Source organism: Lithobates pipiens, unplaced genomic scaffold (assembly GCF_037356315.1).
Source record: "Lithobates pipiens isolate NorthernLeopardFrog02 unplaced genomic scaffold, aLitPip1_a1.2 Scaffold_1, whole genome shotgun sequence".
In the NCBI taxonomy this organism is placed as follows: Eukaryota; Metazoa; Chordata; class Amphibia; order Anura; family Ranidae; genus Lithobates; species Lithobates pipiens.
Window position 1 is genome coordinate 228,388,822 of NW_027507685.1, and position 19,817 is coordinate 228,408,638.

Below are 19,817 nucleotides of genomic sequence, written 5' to 3' on the forward strand. Positions count from 1 at the left end.
CATGCACACAAGTTGACACAAAGGGGTTTGAATGGCTATTAAAGGTAGCCATTCTCACCTGTGATCTGTTTGCTTGTAATTAATGTGTTTGTATAAAAGGTCAATGACTTTCTAGACTCCTGACAGACCCTTGCATCTTTCATCCAGTGCTGCACTGATGTTTCTGGATTCTGAGTCATGGAGAAAGAAAAAGAATTGTCAATGGATCTGCAGGGAAAGATAGTTGAACTGTATAAAACAGGAAAGGGATATAAAAAGATATTCAAGGAATTGAGAATGCCAATCAGCAGTGTTCAAACTCTAATCAAGAAGTGAAAAATGAGGGGTAAAATTTCAGAAACAACTGCCAGGAAAGTTGTTCGGGATTCAAAGAAAAACCCACAAATAACTTCAGGTGAAATACAGGACTCTGAAAACATGTGGTGTGGCACAATAAGGAGGCACTTGAAGAAAGGTGGACTGCATGGTCCAATCGCTAGAGAAAAGCCATTACTATGCAAATGCCACAAAGTATCCTGCTTACAATATGCCAAACGCCACAGAGACAAGCCTCAAATCTTCTGTCACAAAGTCATTTGGAGTGATGCTTTTTGGCCACAACCATAAACATTACATTTGTAGAGGACTCAACAAGGCCTATGATGAAAGGTACACCATTCCTACTGTAAAACACGGAGGTGGATCGCTAATGTTTTGGGGATGTGTGAGCTATAAAGGCACAGGAAATGTGGTCAAAATTGTTGGCAAGATGAATGTAGTATGATCTCAAAGAATACTGGAGTAACATTTGCATTCATCAGCCAGGAAGCTGTGCATGGGATGTACTTGGACATTCCAACATATCAATGATCCAAAACACAAGGCCAAGTTGACCTGTCATTGGCTACAGCAGAATAAAGTGAAGGTTCTGGAGTGGCCATCTCAGTCTCCTGACCTCAATATCATTGAGCCACTCTGGGGAGATCTCAGACGTGCCGTTCATACAAGACAGCCCAAGAATTTACAGGAACTGAAGGCTTTTTGCCAAGAGGAATGGGCAACTTTACCATCTGAGCAGATAAAGAGCCTCATCCACAAATACCACAAAAGACTTCAAGCTGTCATTGATGTAAGCCCTTGTACGCACGGTCGGAGATTCCGTCGGAATGTTTTCTATCAGACCGTTTTGTCAGATATTCTGACTGTGTGTTGTCTGCATCGGACTGTTTCCGTCGGAATATCCGTCGTACCAATTTTTCCAACTTGCCGGTAAAATTTTCAGACAAAATGCTCCAATCGGACATAGTCCGATCATGTGTAGCCTACTCTGACAGACAAAGTGCCACGCATGCTCAGATCAAATTCCTAGACCAAAGCTATTGGCTACTAGCCTGAATGTAGTCCCGTCGTAACAAAATAACGTCATCACGTTATGTACAATCGGATTTTCCGACAACTTAGTCTACTTAGTCTGACCGTGTGTATGCAACATCGCTTCTGGACCTCTTCCGGAATTAATCCGTCGGAATTACTCTGACGCATTTGGTTGTCGGAATCTCCGACCGTGTGTACAAGGGCTTAAAGGGGGCAATACACAGTTTACATAAGTATTAATGTAAACTTTTGATCAGGGTCATTTGGATTGTTTCTATTGTCATTATTATTTAAAAAGAGTAAACACATTTTATTGATAATAAATGGCTTCAGTCAAACACTAACCATGAGCAAATTACTTGCCTTTCCCCGGGCGCTGACAACCCGCGCTACGCCACTGCAATCATGTGCAAGCAAAATGCTGTTTTTTATTTTCCTTGCGTGTGATTGGGTGTTCTTTGTAAAGTGAAGCTTCATCTCATTAAGTACTATAAGCTCTGCAGCAACTGCACTTGCAAAGTTCACAGGCTATTTGCCTCTAGTAAATGAACCTCTGTGTTCATATTCACAACATGTCTTGAAAATAGAATTGCCAATCCAAAACTATTAAATCACAAATGTAGTTGTCAAGAAATGAGCAGCTGACACAATATTGCAGGCTATAATATAAACACAATTATATGAAAAAGGCGGTGCTCCACTAATATTAAATAGACAGAGCCTGGAAAAGGGATGAACAAAGAGGTACAAACCAATTCAAATTGATCAGGTAAGTCCATAACGTCCTTAAAGTGGTTGTAAACCCTTACAGACCACTTTGACCTACAGGTAAGCCTACATTAAGGCTTACCTGTAGGTCCATGAGATATCTCCTAAACCTACACAGTTTAGGAGATATTTGCAAAAGGACAGGCACTGCTGTCTACAGAGCATGCGCCATAGACAGCGGCGCGCAGGCGCACTGAGCATGCCGCTGCTAACGGCGATATGCCATTAGTGGCTGTGCGCATGTGTGGGAGTGATGTCATCGCTGCTTCAGCCACTCAAGCACTGGAGCAGCGATACCCGGAAAAGGAGATGGACGCTTGGTGCTACAGGGGACAGCGGTGACGTCGCTGGCTCCTGTGTCAGGTAAGTGCCACATAATGGGCTACTATGCAATGCATAGTAGTCCATTATGCTTTACCTTTGCAGGGAATCAAAGAGGAAGTAACACCCATCAGGGTTTACTTCCTCTTTAAATGGATGGTAGGTGGTGCTCATAAGGATGTGTGACACAAACCCTCAAACTGCATAGTCAGTATCTGACCAAATACATTTGACCTTGCAGTCAAAAAGCACAGTCAGACATCTCTCAGCTTCTCCCTTGGGTAAACATGTTCAGTAGTTGTTCCTACCGTGGTGACCATCAGAACTCCCAATGGGTAGTAGTCAAAAAGAAAAGCAGAGGTATCTCATAGTACAGCATGTTTTTTAAAGTCCATTTAGTAAAATAATGCCTTCACATTTAAAAAAAAAATAGAAAACCACATTAGAAAGTTAAAATTTTTTGACACTTCATGGATTAATGTGACATATCTGTATGTATGTTTAATAATAAATTAAAAACGACTTGATTAAAAAAAAAAGAACGTTTTTAAGATGGGCACTACATTTGGTGCGCAGACTTCTCCTGCTGTGACTCCACCCTACGCGTTTCATCAGCAATGACGTTCTGTGGTGTTAAATGTGAGTGCATTATTGATCAATTTTATTTGTTTTGCACTTCTCTTTACATTTTCCTAACTCTGTCTATTTTTAATATTAGTGGAGCACTGTCTTTTTTTTTTTCCTGTAATCCAGAACTTTTATCTCAGTCACTTTTTTTTAAATATTACATTACGTAAGAACATAAGTTGGTCACTGACCAATCCCTGTGATTAAGGCGAGGGAAAGCTACAGTCATGTCTGTAGGAGAAATACAGCCAGGACCTCCGGCCACCATGAGTAAAAAATAAGTTTAAGTGTAACGTCAGTGTGAAGAAAAAAAAGGTGAACAGGCAGAATTTTTGATACAGAAAAGACATACTGGGGCTGATTTACTAAAGACAAATAGACGGCACTTTTCAAGTGAATTTACTCCAGACCTTAGTAAATGAGGGACTTCTGTCATCTAATCATGTGCAAACAAAAATGTTATTGGGTATTCTTTGCAGAGTGAAGCTTCATCTTATTTTATTAAGTTCTTAAGAAAATGTCCTTGCAGAGTTCAAATTGCACTTGCAAAGTGAACAAGCTATTTGCCTTTAGTAAATAACCCCCGATGTCTCTTCTGCATTAAAGTTGCTGTCCTGTCTGTCTGCACTGTACACTGAGCTAGTCACACAGATCAGGGTATAATTTCAGCAGTGCAGAGATGACTGAGCTCCTAAGCATGCATGGGCATAAGGATGAGCCAAACACCCCCCCCCCGGTTCGGTTCGCACCAGAACTTCCGAACGGACCCCAAATTCATACGAACGTTAGAACCCCATTGAAGTCTATGGGACTCGAACGTTCAAAATTAAAAGTGCTAATTTTAATGGCTAATATGCAAGATACTGTCCTAAAAAGGGTTTGGGGACCTGGCTCCTGCCCCAGGGGACATGGGTCAATGCAAAAAAAAGTTTTAAAAATGGCTGTTTTGGCGGGAGCACTGATTTTAATGCCGATTAAAGTGAAAAAAAAAAAGTGAAATATTCCTTTAAATATCGTGCCTGGGGGGGTGTCTGTAGTATACCTGTGAAGTGCCACGTGTTTCCCGTGTTTAGAACAGTCCCTGCACAAAATGACATTTAACGGAAATAACGTCATTTAAAACTGCTTGCGGTTTTAATGTTATATCTGGTTCCTGCAATATGGTTGAAAATCATTGAGAAAAATGGCATGGGTAGCCCTCCCTGCCCATTACCAGCCCCTTTGGGTCTTGTACGCATATTAAGGGGAACCCCGTACCCATATTAAAAAAAGGAAATCCGTGTGGCCCCCAGGCCCTATATACTCAGAACAGCGGTATACAGGCGGTGCAAACAAGACAGGGACTGTGTAGGTTTGTTGTGTTAAGTTGAATCTGTTTGTAATTTTCAACTGGTACATTTTTAAAGTGTAGCTCCAGTCAAAAAAACTATTTTTAAGCTTTTTGGAAAACATAGGGAAGGGTTATCACCCCTGTATAATTTGTTTTGCCGTCCGTCTTTTTCAGAGCACGCAGACAGCACGCACAATCTCCTACCGCTGACTGCAAGCTCTATTTAAAACGAGCAAGATAGTTTGCTATATAGGTGGATATAGCGGTGTATACTGGGTTCAGAGCACGCAGACAGCACGCACAAGCTCCTAACACTGACTGCAAGCTCTATTATAAAAGATAGATATATCGCTAGCTATATAGGTGAGGTGAATATAGCAGTGTATACTGCGGTCAGGGCACGCAGACAACAACCACTACAGAAGAGCAAGATCGAAAAATCGGCCGATAACGATTGGTGTATACTGTGTTGAAGGTACACAGAACACCCACTAACTGCTTCACACGGCAACACACTACACAAGGCCGCCACGCTGGCAGCCTTATATAGTGTGGGGCGTGTACTACACAGCCTGAGCTATGATTGGCCACAGGCATCCTGCCTATGGCCAATCATGGCTCTCCTGGCTGCCGGCGCTGTGATTGACCAAGTATGCGGGGTCACAGTGCATGCTTGGCCAATCATGAGCCAGCAATGCACTACGCCATCGCAGTGCATTGTGGGCCGTGAGCGCCACACGAATTTGGCGCGAACGGCCCATAAAGTTCGGAATTCGCCGAACGGCGAACAGCCGATGTTCGAGTCGAACGTATGTTCGACTCAAACACGAAGCTCATCCCTACATGGGCATGACGATCTCTCAGCCCGGCCAATCAAAACAGCTGGGGATTGATACCTAAAATCAGTTCATTCTTATTTTACATGAGCAATGTGGCTGATTAATAAGACTGTGGACGGTGTCCTCTGAAGAGTGATCTGCAGTGAATCTGCCTATAAGGAGCATTTGACAGGGGGTGAGGAAGTATTATGCTGCCTACTTACTGTCTGTTTTAACCTCTAAAGACCCGCACATGAACCCAAAGGGGATCTGCTGCACCACAATGCAAAGCATCATGGCTGCAGAATATACACCACACTTTCTGTCATTGTAGATTTAGTAGGAGCAGTTGGAGGGGGGAATAAAAATGCTGCTCAACCGAACCCCGGACTGCATGTAAACAAGGTCTTAGGGCCGGTTCACACTATTGTGATTGCAGACATTGCATGTAATTCACAGCGCACTGCTGGTCACATTACATGCGATGTCTGTGCGGTGCGATGTCAGTCATACAGATAGTATGGCTAATATCGCACCGCATTCGGTGCAAACACGCACAGGACCCTTTTTTTTGTTCGGACCACAATCAGATTGCGTGTGTGTTCACATATATGTAATCCAATTCATGTCCGAACTGTCACATCGCAGTGCAATATGCAAGCTGAAATGGGGGTGACGTTAACATATAATGACACTCTCCAGCAGTCTGCATATGGCAGTGTGAACTGCCGTGCGTGTCGGGTGAGATGCGGGAACCCACAGTTGATTCGCAGGGTTCTCGCATCGCAATAGTGTGAACCGGCCCTGACTGTCAGATGATGGACAGTATCTGCACTCAAGCAGAACAGCCTTTCCAAATAATTTGTCAGCTGATTTCAATTGGCTTGGTAAAGACAAGCCTAGCATAAAATTCCAGGAGTTTCCCGCACCCTGGAAGACACAGGTGTTGTGTACAGCCTGCTATTCTAGAGGTTGGCTGTATGCAGCTTTATGCTTGTCAACACGGATGCTTCTGTGCATCAGCATTTACCCACAGATGTGTGTACAATGCATACAGGTACACAGAGGTTCAACGTACGGTAATTATGTCATACGGGCATGAAGGGTACAAAATTTTATAAGAATATTACGTGGGAAAACACCCATAATTTTACACTGGGCATATCTATGGTTTCTTCCCATCTGTGTACATGAGGTCTGATTATTACATGTCTTCTATTATAAAGTATCTTCACCTGAACTTCTCACTCACTATTCCCACCATCTCATGGATCTCTTTCAGAACCTGATAATGGCCTCCCACTTGCTATGATTATTGGCATTGCCTGTGCTGTTGTCATCATTGCAGTCGCTCTTGGTGTTGGAATCTTTTGCTACAAGAGTAAGTGATAGATTTAATTTTTTTTTATCACGTTACTTTATTTCACAGTATAAATCGATGAAGTTCAAAGAAATTTGATTGCTTAAAGTGACAATTATGGAAGCCGCCGTTGCAATTCCCCCCCCCCAGCTTAAAGTCTGGGTCCAGTACTTGCCCCTTCCACTCCACTGTCTCCCACAGTACCTCTTCTCTGCCACAAGATGTCCTCAGTGTGACGGACCAAACTGGAGCAGAGGCTTTTGAGAGGACAAGGGGCAAGCCTCCTATCCACTGACTATGGGTCTGGGCTTTTAACCTCCCTAGCGGTAATCCCGAGTCTCGGGTTGAGAATTTACTAGCAGGAGCGGTAACCCCGAGCCAGACTCGGGATCACATCGCTGGATGCAGGGGAGGACACAGTGAGACTTACTTACCTTGTCCCCTGGATCCAGCGATGTTGCCCGCACTTTGTGATCGAGCTGTCCTCTGCTCGATTCACAGTGCCGAATGCCGCCGAGCTCCGTTACCTGCGAAGTTACGGCGCACGGGAGCGGAGAACGGCGGCAAATTCAAAAAAGTAAACAAAACCAACACAGCACTGTAATCTTAAAGATTACAGTGCTGTATTAAAAAATTACACACCCCCTTTGTCCCTAGTGGTCTGTGCAGTGCCCTGCATGCACTTTTATATTATAAATACTGTTTTTTCTGCCTGAAATTTGGAGATTGTCCATAGCAACCAAAACGTGTCCCTTTTTCAGTGTTTTAGGATTTGATTACATTATTGAATAATTTTTATTATTCTTTATTATATTATAAACTTTATCATACCCGGGATGTCTGCTAGACTCTGGTTTGAAGAGATTTAAGAGCGTTATTCCTAAGAATTACAGGACTACAAAATAAAACACCAGTTTTCCATGCAAAATAATTGTACCGCTTTCAGCACCTAATTCCAGACTGAATCATACCGCCAGGGAGGTTAAAGGAACACCACTCCTTAGGAGCTGTGTGCTTTTGGGACTCATGGAGTGGTCTTGCTTCAGATTCAAATCCATGTCTCCCCAAAACAGACTGAGAACAGGAGGACCCACAGACATATTTTTTCCATCTCTATGTCCAAACCAGGAATGACTGCTTCAGACTGAGACTAGGATCAGATGGTAATCTAATCGGCTCAAGCAATCTGATACCAGGGGCTCTAGTCTGTTTATTAAGGTGTTGTGTGTTTATTAGGGTTGTCTCCCTCATTGTGCGCCTCCTAGGTGTGCATTCCCATTGTTAATTGAGTCTCCTATTGTTTCTGTCTGTTGGCTAATTTGGCTGACTTTTGGAGGTTCCTATATGATGGGATTAGCTTTGCGTCAGCTCTGCCTTGTTATCTAAACCATTGTGTGATGTTTTAGGTAAATATTTGGTTTTTATTGTTCATTTGGTGACTGACCATAAAAACCTGTATGTCTATTCAATAAACAGTCATTCCTTTGGTTTTATCTCCACATCTTGTCTGTGTACGGTGATTGGGGTAAAGGGCTGGTATTATTTCTCGATCTGCTGGAACAGTTTGGAGGGCAGGAAGCATTGTTTGGCAGAAGCACCAAAGCGAGGGGCCAAGCAGCTCCGTCCCACTCAGTATTCCAGGTGAAATCACATTTATTCAACCTGGGAGACTGAGGACATACTGTGAATGCAGAGGGTCATGGGACTTCTTTTGAGGGGCATCATTATGACACCCTGTACTCTGTACATTGGGGCAGGGAGAGGCACTGATGTCTTAATAGCAGCGCTGCTATCTGTATCATCAAGAGCCACGACTACCAGAAAAAATATTTGAAGAGAAAAAGGACCCTGCACATCATGTGACCAATCTGAAGACCCATGCAAAGGAAAAAACAAAAAGTATAAAATAGGGGGGGAGGGTCATCCAGGGGGTGTTGGGGAAAGTCAGACCTGGAACGAGCATGCCTTAAATGAATGCCAGAAAAGTGTCCAATTCCATAACTGTATCTATTCTGTGTCACCAACTCAGACAGCACTGAAGCCAAACATTAGCAAGACAGCCAGGGAATGAGCATTCTCAAAGGGAGATTGCAGCAATGGCGGCCTCCAGTATTCTCTAATGATATTGTCTCTTTATTATTTTATCAGCATCCATAGTGTCATTTATAGAAAGTAGGGATCCGTTCTTCAACTTTTTTTTTAATTTCCATTTATAATGATATTAGTCTGTTTTGGGTCTTTTCTGATGGTTATACCCCATCTGTGGATGTTTCTAGCTTCAAAATTCTGAGTTTGGATATTGGCTGACAGATTGTGATGAACTTTTATTTACTACTTTCCTGTTTATAACACAATAATTTATATATTTCAGAGAGGGGAGAAGGCTACAAGACCACCAGTAGTAAGTATCCCATCATGTCCTGTTCTCTGTGTTGTAGTGTACAGTGTGTAGAATATGTGGGGAGGGGAGACGTCTTGCAGATCATCTTATTCTATGATACAAGTAACTTTATTATCATTACCTACATTATATGATGCAAATGGAAATAACTGAGGAGATCCCCAATAGTGTCTCTCTGTACAGACTTTTCTCTGTAATAAAAAGTGTGTGTCAGAAGGATGTTCTCTCTCTGTACTTTATATAGTATTATATGATAATCATCATTTACCATGATCTCCATACAGACTAAATTGCTCCACTTTCTTTTACAGCTTCAGATGCCAATTCTGACTCCTCCAACCCGAGAGCCTGAATGTACAAGATGGAGAACATCACAGGAGGAGGAGGGGAGGCTTTTCTTTCCATTCGGATTCAGCCTATTGCACTTGCTTCTGTCTACATTCATTAATATATCTAATGCCATGTAATTTAAAGTGAACCTGTCATGTATTCTAATCCACTGGTGTATATAAAAGAATACATTTGAATGTAAAACCAGGGTGGTACACCGAATGTATGAAGATTGAGAGAAGTATTTTCCCCATATTAATCAAATCATCATGGCTGACAATGTCACCCCTATAAAGGTCTGTGGTATAATAAATATTCATATACAGATTTAAGTGATTGGATCAGTGCTGTCTATAGTTCAGTGCTGAGGATTTCTGAATAGTACCATCATCTTATTCAGTATCTGACTTCCCAGGCTCTGCAGTAATATCTGAGTAATGTTGGGAAGCATATATTGGACCCCTGTAAACTCATGAGGATAGAGTCATGAGAGATCCCATTTCTGACCTGTTTTATGGGCATAGACTCCTTTCTATGTTAATGATCTTGGCTTGATTACATCATGAATCACTGACCTGGAACAGACATGCTGTCACAATTCCCTTCTGTGTGCTTATGTCAGGCCAGGGAATTGTATGTGTGTGTGTGTGTGTGTAGTGTGTGTGTAGTGGATTCAAGGTCCAGGGTGATAGTAATTCAAGGATCAGGATGACAGCTCCAGAACTTGCACTCTGAAAAAAATCCAATCTGGCATCTCTCATATCTCCATCTTCACAGGTTCTGTTTATTGCCAGCCATGTATAGTGAGCCGCCTTTTCCTTTATTATTGGGGGAAATTTTCTCTGTACATTTGTCAGAAGAACATTGATATCCTGATACACGGCTAATGAGGCCATAAGCACAATGTACCATATTCTATGACAGGTTTCCTGTAGGAATAGGATTTATACAGCAATTATCATATTATACAACATAATTCTGCTTTTTTTTAGCTTTGTTTTTAAATATCTTTTGTATCTTTACATATTTGCAATAAGGTGAAGGTTTTTAATTTTGTTGGTTTTATATTATTTGTAGTTGATTAGTTTGATTTGTAAAAAAAAAAAAACATTATACCATACCTACGTTTAACATCTCATATCATCATGGACACACCATCATATTCTGGAAATAACTGCTGGGCTTCTTCAGATGGATGATGACCCATTGTGCCAGATAGACATGGCTCTCCCACTGCCCTTTCCATGTATGTCAGAATATTTCCAACAGACTTCCCTTATCTTTACTATGAATGGTGTTGTCATCTGCAAACCACTAAGGTCAGACCAAAATTGGCATTTCCTTTCCATTCATTCAGAGGAGTTCTTTGCTGTACAGACCAATATCCATAATGGACTGAACTCTTCAGTGTGTGTGTGTGTGTGTGTGTGTATGTATATATATATATATATATATATATATATATATATATATATATATAGATAGATAGATATAGTGCTCCAGCCATCATAGAGCTGAAAGAAGCTTGTCAGAAAATGCTGAGCACTGAGCTGTGTTTGCCTTAGGGCCTGTGACATTGTGCTTTGGACTTGTGTCGATTGCATTAGTGTGAGACACGTATGAGATCATTCAGAATTTACTGACAGGTACATTGGATCTGCAATTGACCTCCTGATCTGCTTCAAGCAGATTTTGCAGACCCATAGACTTTGTATGTTGAAGAGAACAAAAGCAATCTATAGAACCCTGAATGCTGTTTATCACCTGTCTGAAAATGCCTATACAGTAAACATGAGCACTGTTGAAAAATGGGTTTGTTTTCATTTAATTTTTTTGTTTGTTTTGTTTTTTCTGAGCCATTCGTTATTTTGAAAAAAAAAAAAATCCGAATTGCGAAAATTCAAAAATAAGAACAAAAATTCAAATTTTCCGCAGAAATATCTATTAAATAATAGGTATTGGAATTTCCTATCAAATTTGGCTGTTAGTGAAAGTGATGAATATGAATTTATCCGAAGTTACGAATTATCCAAAATAACGAATGCTGTATCTAAACAAATGGAATGTAACAAATTAATAATAGTAATTCATAATTTTGGATAAATTAGTGTTTGTTATGTTCACTAACGGCCAATTTTAAAGTAAATTCCAATACCTATAATTTAGTAGTTAGTATTAGTTATTTCAGATTTTCAAATTGTATTTTTGGATTTTTGTTCTTATTTTCGAATTTAATGGGTTTTCGTTAATTTGAATATTTCCGAATTAACAAGTGTGTCAAATTTCGTCAAAAAACACATTCAGAATGAAAAGAATTGCACATTCTACTTTACAAAAATGTGTCAAAACAATCATAGGTGCATAAAAAACTGAGTAGATAATTTATTTTATTTTAATGTTGCTTAAAGCTAAGAAAAGGTATTGATAAGTACATATATTCCACATACAAGCCATAAATACAAACAGATTGTTTAGTGCAACGCATGCACTGCAGTGTTTTGTGGTGACATTTGTTTTGAACGCTCTGCACAGTAGAGGACAAAGCACTGCAGCACATTACAATGGACATGGGGTGTGTTGCAAATTTTTCTAAAAAATAAAACTGCATGTCCAATTTTTGAGTCAAACTGCACTATCAGTACTTTCAAAATAAATGGGCTGTCTTAAGGCAGTGGACTGTCATGCATGTATTTTGCGTGAACATAATCTGTAATGTGAATAGTCTCTAAATGTTTTTTCTCAGAAATTCCATTGGCTCTGTCTGGCTTCCCAGCTGCAGGAGGCTTATTAGCATTATCTCCATGTTCCTGATATTATAAAATAAAAACAAAGAATGATATCCCTATAAACTTCACATCAGTTGGGGTGCAGAAAAGTTGATCCCAAACCTCCTGAAACACATCTGAGGTTGTTGGGTGATTCAGTGGACTGGAATGGTGATGTATCAGATTATGGGGGCCTAATTCCCCAGTTATATATTGAATAAATGATCTAGCAGTTAAAAGAAACATTAATGTCCCAATCACCAGACAGAGACCTGAAATGATCAGACACAGATATGAGGCCCGTGAGAGAATGAATGGCATGTTGGTAATAAGACTGTACTTACTCTATGGACATTAAGTCAATAAATAATAGAATTTTGGTATGTAACTAAGATTTAAATTATCAATAAAATTGGCTTGCCCCTCTGAGGTGACTCTGTTTACTTTTTTCAATTTGTCTTGATTGAGTGCTAAAATAGTTAAAATATCTCTGCTAACTATTTTTTAAATCTGAGTCTATGTTTCTTATGTGTCTATAAACCCTAACAATGAAATTCATTTTTTTTCCCTTTTCGGTATTCAAAGTGTTTTGTAACATCTGTTGTATAATAGTCGGGAGCAACATTGTTGGGTAATGGGAAGGGACAGCGCTGTGAGGGCGTGTTTTATGGAGGATAGGGACGGGACTGTGAAGGGTGGGTTATGGCAGATGTGGGGCAGTAAAGTAGTAGGAGGGGCAGGGGAGGAGCGGAGCAGAGTCCCTGGCAGGTAGTATCCCCTGTGCAGCTCTCTCCTCCCTTCCACTGGGTGGGGGTCTAGATTGGGCTCTCCAGGAAGACTCCCTGCCCATCTTCTGGTTCCCCCCTGGACAGGCTCCGAGTTTGGGTCTGGGCAGCCCGAATGCCCGCTACCCCCTGGACAGCCATGTAGTCACCTATCAGGGGCCACCAATGCTGCCTTTTATCACTACACATTAGAAGAAAAAAAATTACTTATTTGCTAAATTTTAAATCAAATTAAAAGGGGTTGTAAACCTTCTGTTTTATTTCACCGTAATGCATCCTATGCATTAAGGTGAAAAAACATTTGATCATTACAGGCCCCCAGCCCCCTGGTTTACTTACCTGAGCCCTCGAAAGACCCGCGGTGAGAACGTGCTAGCTTCTCGGCCCGGTCTTCTCGCCTCTTCATTAGATAGATTGATAGCAGCGCAGCCATTGGCTCGCACTGCTGTCAATCAAATCCAAATTGCGTAGCCGCCGGGGGGGGGGGGGTGCAGGACCGAGCCATACACTTGGCATCTATGGATGACAAGTGTATGACATGGGAGCGCGCCTGCAAGCTAACCCTCTTGGAAAAGAGCTTCCCAGAGGGGATTAGCTTTGGTGGGGAGGAGCTGAGACAGCCACTGTGGGACCCCAGAACAGCAGGATCGGGGCCATTCTGTGCAAAACAAACTGCACAGTGGAAGTATAACATGTTTGTTTTTGTTTTTGTAAAATAAACCTATACAACCACTTTAAGAAAAAAAAATATTATTTTTTTCTTCATGTATTTAGAGAAAAATAAAGACCCTAGCGGTGATTAAATACCACCAGAAAAAAAAGCTCTATCTGTCTCAAAAAATGATATGCAGGTACAGTGTTGCATGACCACACAATTGTCATTCAAAGTGTGAGTGTTGAAAGCTGAAAATTAGCATGAGCAGGAAGGGGGTGAAAGTAACTAGTAGGCAAACATTAAAAACAAAAAAAAACAGTCTCTTCACTTTTTTTTTTTTATTGGCTTTTAGATTCAAAGCAAATTTTTCAAGCCCTGAGTTATAGACACAAGGTAACCAGATGGCCAAAGAAACTTGCCTCCTGGTCCTCAGCTGTGAGGCCTTAGCCCTGGTTCACACTACCACAACTGCGACACAGAAAGTGGCATGACAAGTCAAAACACATTCATTTCAATGGGTGCCACCTTAATTGCTGCAACCCAAGTCAACAAAAAAAAGTTTCTGCACTACTTTTGGCAACTTGAGTGCCTTAGACACAGGGCTGGCGCCAGCATAAGGCAGCCAAGGTGGGTGCCAGGAGGGGCAAAGTCATGGGTTACCCAAGAGTTGCTTATGCCGGCGGCCGGCCTTCCTCCAATATGTACACAGCCTAGCTCATCTGCACACTGACAGGAGGCGGTGCAGCACAGTCCCGGCCGGGCACTATTGACTTCCCCCGCTCTCTGCTCACATCTCCTTACTAGAGGCCTGGCCCCGCCTACTGCTGCACTCCTCTGCCAGCTGAGCTGCAGCACGAGACTATAACACTGACACTTGAAGACACCTCCCCCCTCCTCTGCCCTGAAGCCGAAGGAAGGATCGCTGGATCACAAAGAAAAAACATTCCTCCCACCTGGCTGGCTTCGGTAGCAACGCCTCCATTTCAGCAGCACATAGAACATGGGAGAAGAGGGGGAGCCTGGAGCCAAGTGAGACCATGAGGAGGGAACAAGGCCAGCAGAAAGCACAGGAGGAGGAGCGCGATTGGCAGTGATGGTACAGCCCAGATGAAGATTTCTCTCTCATCTTTGTGGAAGGTGAGGAAAGCAAGCTGTGCATATTATTGTATCAGCCCTGCCATTGTGCCATGCATGCAATCTCTGACCATCCCTAGTGCCATTTCTGAGCATCATGGTGCAATCTCTGACCGCCCCATGTGCCATGCATGCAATCTCTGACCATTTACATTAAATGTAAACAAAGCATATTTGTGTGCTTGTCTCAATCCAGAGCAGTAAATGTCATTTCTGTCTGCTGCCTCTCTTCTCTGCTATCAGTATGAATCGCTTTTCACCAGTTTACTTGACACCAAGAGCACATTGGTTACGGGTTGTGCACAGCCTGTGATTGACAACCTCAACTCGGTACCTGGGTAAAGGAGGGGTTGTCCCTTCCTTCCAATCAGCTCTCAAAGCTCTCCTCACTGTAACTTCAGCTCTCCGCCCCCTGTTTTTTAGAGCTGAGAGATCCTGTGTAAATTCTGCACTTTGATTGGCTGTACAGGACAAATGGCTTCAGGTAAACGGGTATAATTTATGTAGGATGGTTTGTTTTATCTCTGTGTATCACCTGAGGCCAGTCACTTCATTGGGTATATGTCAGGGTTTAAAACCACTTTAACCAGTTCCCGGCGTCAACGGAATGGCATGGCTGCGCAAATGGGCGTACCTGTAAGTCCCTTTGAATTTGCCACTGTGCCATCATGTGCATGCCAGCCGCGAACTCCGTGAGTAGGATAGCGGGTCTGTGGGGATACCTGCGATTCTCTCACAGAGAGGAAGAACGGGAAAATTCTAATGTAGACAAGCATTTCCCCGTTCTGCCTAGTGACCCTGTCACTGATCACCACTCCCTGTAATCGGAAGCGGTGATCAGTGATGTGTCACATGTAGCCCCCCCACAGTTAGAATCACTCCCTAAGACACACTTAACCCCTACAGCGCCACCTAGTGTTAACCTCTTCACTGCCAGTCACATTTACACAGTAATCAATGCAGTTTTAATCACACTAATCGCTGTATAAATGTGAATGGTCCCACAAATGTGGCAATGCATGCAATCTCTGACCGTCCCTTGTGCCATGCGTACAATCTCTGACTGCCCTGTGTGCCATGCGTGCAATCTGACCATCCATGTGCCATGATGTATGCAATCTCTGACTGTCCTGTGTGCCTTGCGTGCCATCTCTGACCGTTCCATGCATGCCATCTATGACTGCCCTGTGTGCCATCCTGTGTCTCATGCGAGCAATCTCTGACCGACCCGTGTGCCATGCATGCCATCTCTGACCGTCCCGTGTGCCATCTCTGACCATCCCGTGTGCCATGCATACCATATCTGACCATCCCGTGGGGCATGCGTGCAATCTCTGACCGTCCCGTGTGCAATGGGTGCAAACTCTGACCATCCTGTGTGCAATCTCTGACGTCCCATGTACCATGCATGCAATTTCTGACCATCCGTGTGCCATGATGTATGCAATCTCTGACCATCCCATGTGCCATGCATGCAATCTCTGACCGTCTCGTGATGCAGGCATCATTCAGATATAAATTTTTTTCAGACGCCGATTCCCTTCTTCATAAGAACAATCATAGTGGCTGTTCTGCCGCTTGATCGTTCTTACAGGCAGTGGGAGGGGACTCCGCCCTCCAGTGCTTCTACTGGCTCGCCCCTGTGATCAGCGAGCCAGAGAAGGAATACGCCAGAAGATAGTCATAGAGAAATCCGAGGGACAGATGGTCCCCGGCAGTCTCTATGCCTCTCGGAGGGACTCTACAGGAAAGCCTGAGATTTTTTTTTGGATCTCAGACTTTCCAGCCTGGAGGAGAGATCTCTCCATAAAGAGGACCTGTCATGCACTATTCCTATTACAAGGGATGTTTACATTCCATGTAATAGGAATAAAAGTGATTTTAGGACCCCTTTCACAATGAGCTGCTCCCGGCGTTAGCGGCGCTTTACCATCATTTTAGCGGCCAAAGAGAGGGTTAAATGCACCCCTGTAGCATTGCTGCTGAAGTGCTTTGCAGGCACTTTGACAGCGGTGTCCATTCATTTCAATGGGCAGGAGTGGTGTATAGACCGCTCCTCCACCGCCCCAAAGATGCTGCTTGCAGGACTTCTTTTAACGTCCTGCCAGCCCAGCGCCCCAGTGTGAAAGCACTCAGGCTTTCACACTGGGACTGCAGGGGAGGAATTTTTTAGGGGTGAAGATAGTGTAGCGCTTCTACAATAGTGAATGTGATGAACACACACATAAAAAAATAAAAAATGATTAGAAAGTGGTCACATAGGAAAGTCCATAATCCTGTGGGAGAAGTCCAATTAAAATAGAGGAAAAAACTCCGTGATGTGACTGGTGCAGGAATGGTTAAACCACTTCAAGTGAGATGGTCTCGGAGGTGCATCTCCAGTGGGACATCGCCTTCTTGAGGCAATATATTAAGGAGAAGATGGTCCCTCGGGGACTACGTTGGGATATACATCCCCAACAAGGGGAGATGGAATTTGATGTTTGGTTTAATTATTTCAATGATGTGGGTATCAAACTGTTGAACTTCTTGGTTGAAAGAAAACAGGCAAGGTTACCCTCCATTGACAAGGAGATTAAAGATCTTAAAGAAAAATTAACACCAGCATTAGGCACATCAGAATATAATACCTTATCCTCTAATTTAAAAAATTACTTGGAGAAAGAGGAAAAAGACCAACGTATTAAAAAGCAAAAGAAATATAATCGGGATATTAACGATTATAAGACTAATTTTGTTTTTAATTGGCAGAAAAAAATTGCCTCTGAATCAGGTTGCAATTTACTGTTGGATAACATACAGCCCGAGGCTATGGAGATGGAAAGGAGGTTAATTTATGAACCCCCCTTGTCCCAGCCTATACCCTCTGGCTCTGTTAGAACCAACGATCACGTATATACATCACCAGTCGAAGCCCAATATCCTAATCATCAAGGTAAGGGTTCCAAACCCCGGAATAAGGGTAGAGGTAGGGGCAATCACAATCATGGCCGAGATAGACACCGTAGTGACACCCATGGTGGCTACCAACACACTCCTCGTGAATCCAGTAGATCTCGGCGAGATGACAAATTTAACTATAGGAGGGAGAACTATTCCCATAGTACCCCCTTACATACTCACAATCGCTACCTGCCTCTTAGGGATGAGAGCCACTATGATTCTCACTGTGACCCTCACCCCTATATGACGTACGGTGACGAGCCCCCGTCCAGAACTCCATATAATCATAATTACCATCCTGGACCTTCATACCACCAGGAATTTCACAGGGCCACCCCCATCCGTGGAGGAAATATAAAACCAAACGAGGTACCAGAGGGGGGCGGCGCATCCAAAGGAAAAAGAAAGCGGACACAGTAGGAGCGGGCATTTTTAATCTCAGTACAGCAATATTATCAGAGAGTGAGAAACGCATTCTCGATAAAGGTCTTAAATTTGTCCCACCCAGAAAACTCAATAAATTGAATACATTTATTGATATACAGAAATTCATTTGCAAGCTTCACATACAGAGACACTTTCTGTCTTTACCTAGTAGAACTAATATAGTTCCTGATCCCACACCAGTTAGACACTCTGGATTGACTAACCCCTCTCTGTTCAATCCAGGTATCTTACCCCCATCAATTAATGTTTTTAAAAACCTTGTTCTAGATGATCTAGACAAATTGCCTAATAAAAGGGTACACCAAGACCCAGCTATAGCACACGGCCTTAAATCCCTGTGCGAAAGAAAAAACCTTATCATCCGCCCTGCAGATAAGGGGGGCGGTGTCACGTACCTAGTAGTTGAGCCTGGAATGCAGGGAGCGGCCCCTCGTATCCCCTGGCTAATGAACCCCTGGAGATGGAGACAGGTATTCAAAAGTTCAGGGGGCACAAGTGCCTGGCAGGTAGGACTGGTCCGGATAAGCAGCTGGGCACCGACAGCGAGTGGGTAGAGCTGATGGTACTTGACTGTAGCAGGCAGGCACAAGTGCGGAGACTGGCAGGCAGGTGGACGTCAGGAAATACAGGAACCCCAACAGGTAAACAGGAACAGCAGAGTCGGGTGCAGGCCGGGTCAGCAGGAATCGATCAGCAAGGTACAAGAGGATGAGGCAGAGACGTGGTCAGACAAGCAGAGGTCGTAGGCAGGCAGCAACGGATCAGGGTCAAAGAACAAGCCGGGTATCAAGAATCAAGGTAACAGGTACTGGTACAGGAAGCAAGGTCACGGACACGCTGTAGACTGGACAGCACGGATGGAAGGGAGCCAGTGCCTTAAGAAGACCTTAGGGCGCCAAACGGTCGTACGACGGGTCAGCGCGTCCCCGCGAGTAGACGTGCTCCCGTTCGTGACCCACGTGCGTGCGCGCGCTCGTTCGTGTTGACGCGAGTGCGATCGTTAGCTTTAGCGCGCGTCAACGGGAAACGACGGGCTCTCCACGACAGGTTTCTACGGGTAAGTCTCCTGTGTACGGCCGAAACGTCCGAGTGATCGTGACATTGCCCCCCCCAAGGGGCAGCCTCCGGATGCCCAACTGAGCCAACTTGTTCGGGTGGGAATTCTTGAAAGCACGGATGAGTCTCTTGGCATGAATGTTAGCCTCTGGCTCCCAGGAGTTCTCTTCGGGTCCGTACCCCTTCCATTTGACTAAGAATTGGACCTGGTTCTTTCTCTTCCTACAGTCCAGAATGGCCTCGATTTTAAACTCAATCTCCCCATTGACCAACACAGGTTCCGGGGGACAGGAGGTCCTGTCAGTGAAGGGGTCCGCGACTGCAGGTTTGAGAAGCGATACATGGAACACTGGATGAATTCGGAAGGATTCAGGAAGTCCAAGTTCAAATGCCACGTCATTTAATTTCCTCTTGATCGGGAAGGGACCCAGGAATTTCGGGCCCAACTTCTTGGAGGGACAGGACAGTCTAAGATTCAAGGTGGACAACCAGACCCGATCCCCAACCTTAAGATCCAGCTCCCCTCTTCTCCTTCTGTCGAAGACTTCCTTGTTATGCTCCTGTGACCTGGCCAGGGTTTCTTGTAAGAGCTTGTTATTTTCTTCAAAGAAGTTAAGTCTCTTCTGAACCGCTGGTACCGAACACTCGGGAAGACTGCCAGACAAGAACAACGGATGGAACCCGAAGTTCGCATAAAAGGGGGACTGCTTGGTGGCCGAATGGA

The 19,817-nt window shown here is 43.5% G+C and overlaps 3 protein-coding genes across 5 annotated transcripts in view; all 3 read left to right on the top strand.

Annotated features, from left to right (window-relative positions):
- Positions 1 to 19,817, top strand: part of LOC143984050 (class I histocompatibility antigen, F10 alpha chain-like) — a 692,198-nt gene that overhangs the window by 520,770 nt on the left and 151,611 nt on the right. The window lies entirely within an intron of this gene.
- The window catches only part of LOC143984059 (class I histocompatibility antigen, F10 alpha chain-like), a 682,453-nt gene that overhangs the window by 507,473 nt on the left and 155,163 nt on the right, over positions 1 to 19,817 (top strand). The window contains exons 5-7 of one of the 3 annotated variants that reach the window (XR_013274708.1): positions 6,500 to 6,598; positions 8,949 to 8,978; positions 9,290 to 10,914. The exons of 1 other annotated variant lie outside the window; for it this stretch is intronic. Coding sequence is in view for 1 of the 2 variants with exons in the window: in XM_077484368.1 (XP_077340494.1) it covers positions 6,500 to 6,598; positions 8,949 to 8,978; positions 9,290 to 9,330 (170 nt within the window). In the remaining variant the exon portion in view is untranslated. Of the gene's footprint in view, positions 1 to 6,499; positions 6,599 to 8,948; positions 8,979 to 9,289; positions 12,501 to 19,817 lie in introns of those variants that run through there. One more of the 3 variants, XM_077484368.1, reaches the window with a different exon arrangement.
- Positions 1 to 19,817, top strand: part of LOC143984105 (class I histocompatibility antigen, F10 alpha chain-like) — a 907,941-nt gene that overhangs the window by 104,211 nt on the left and 783,913 nt on the right. The window lies entirely within an intron of this gene.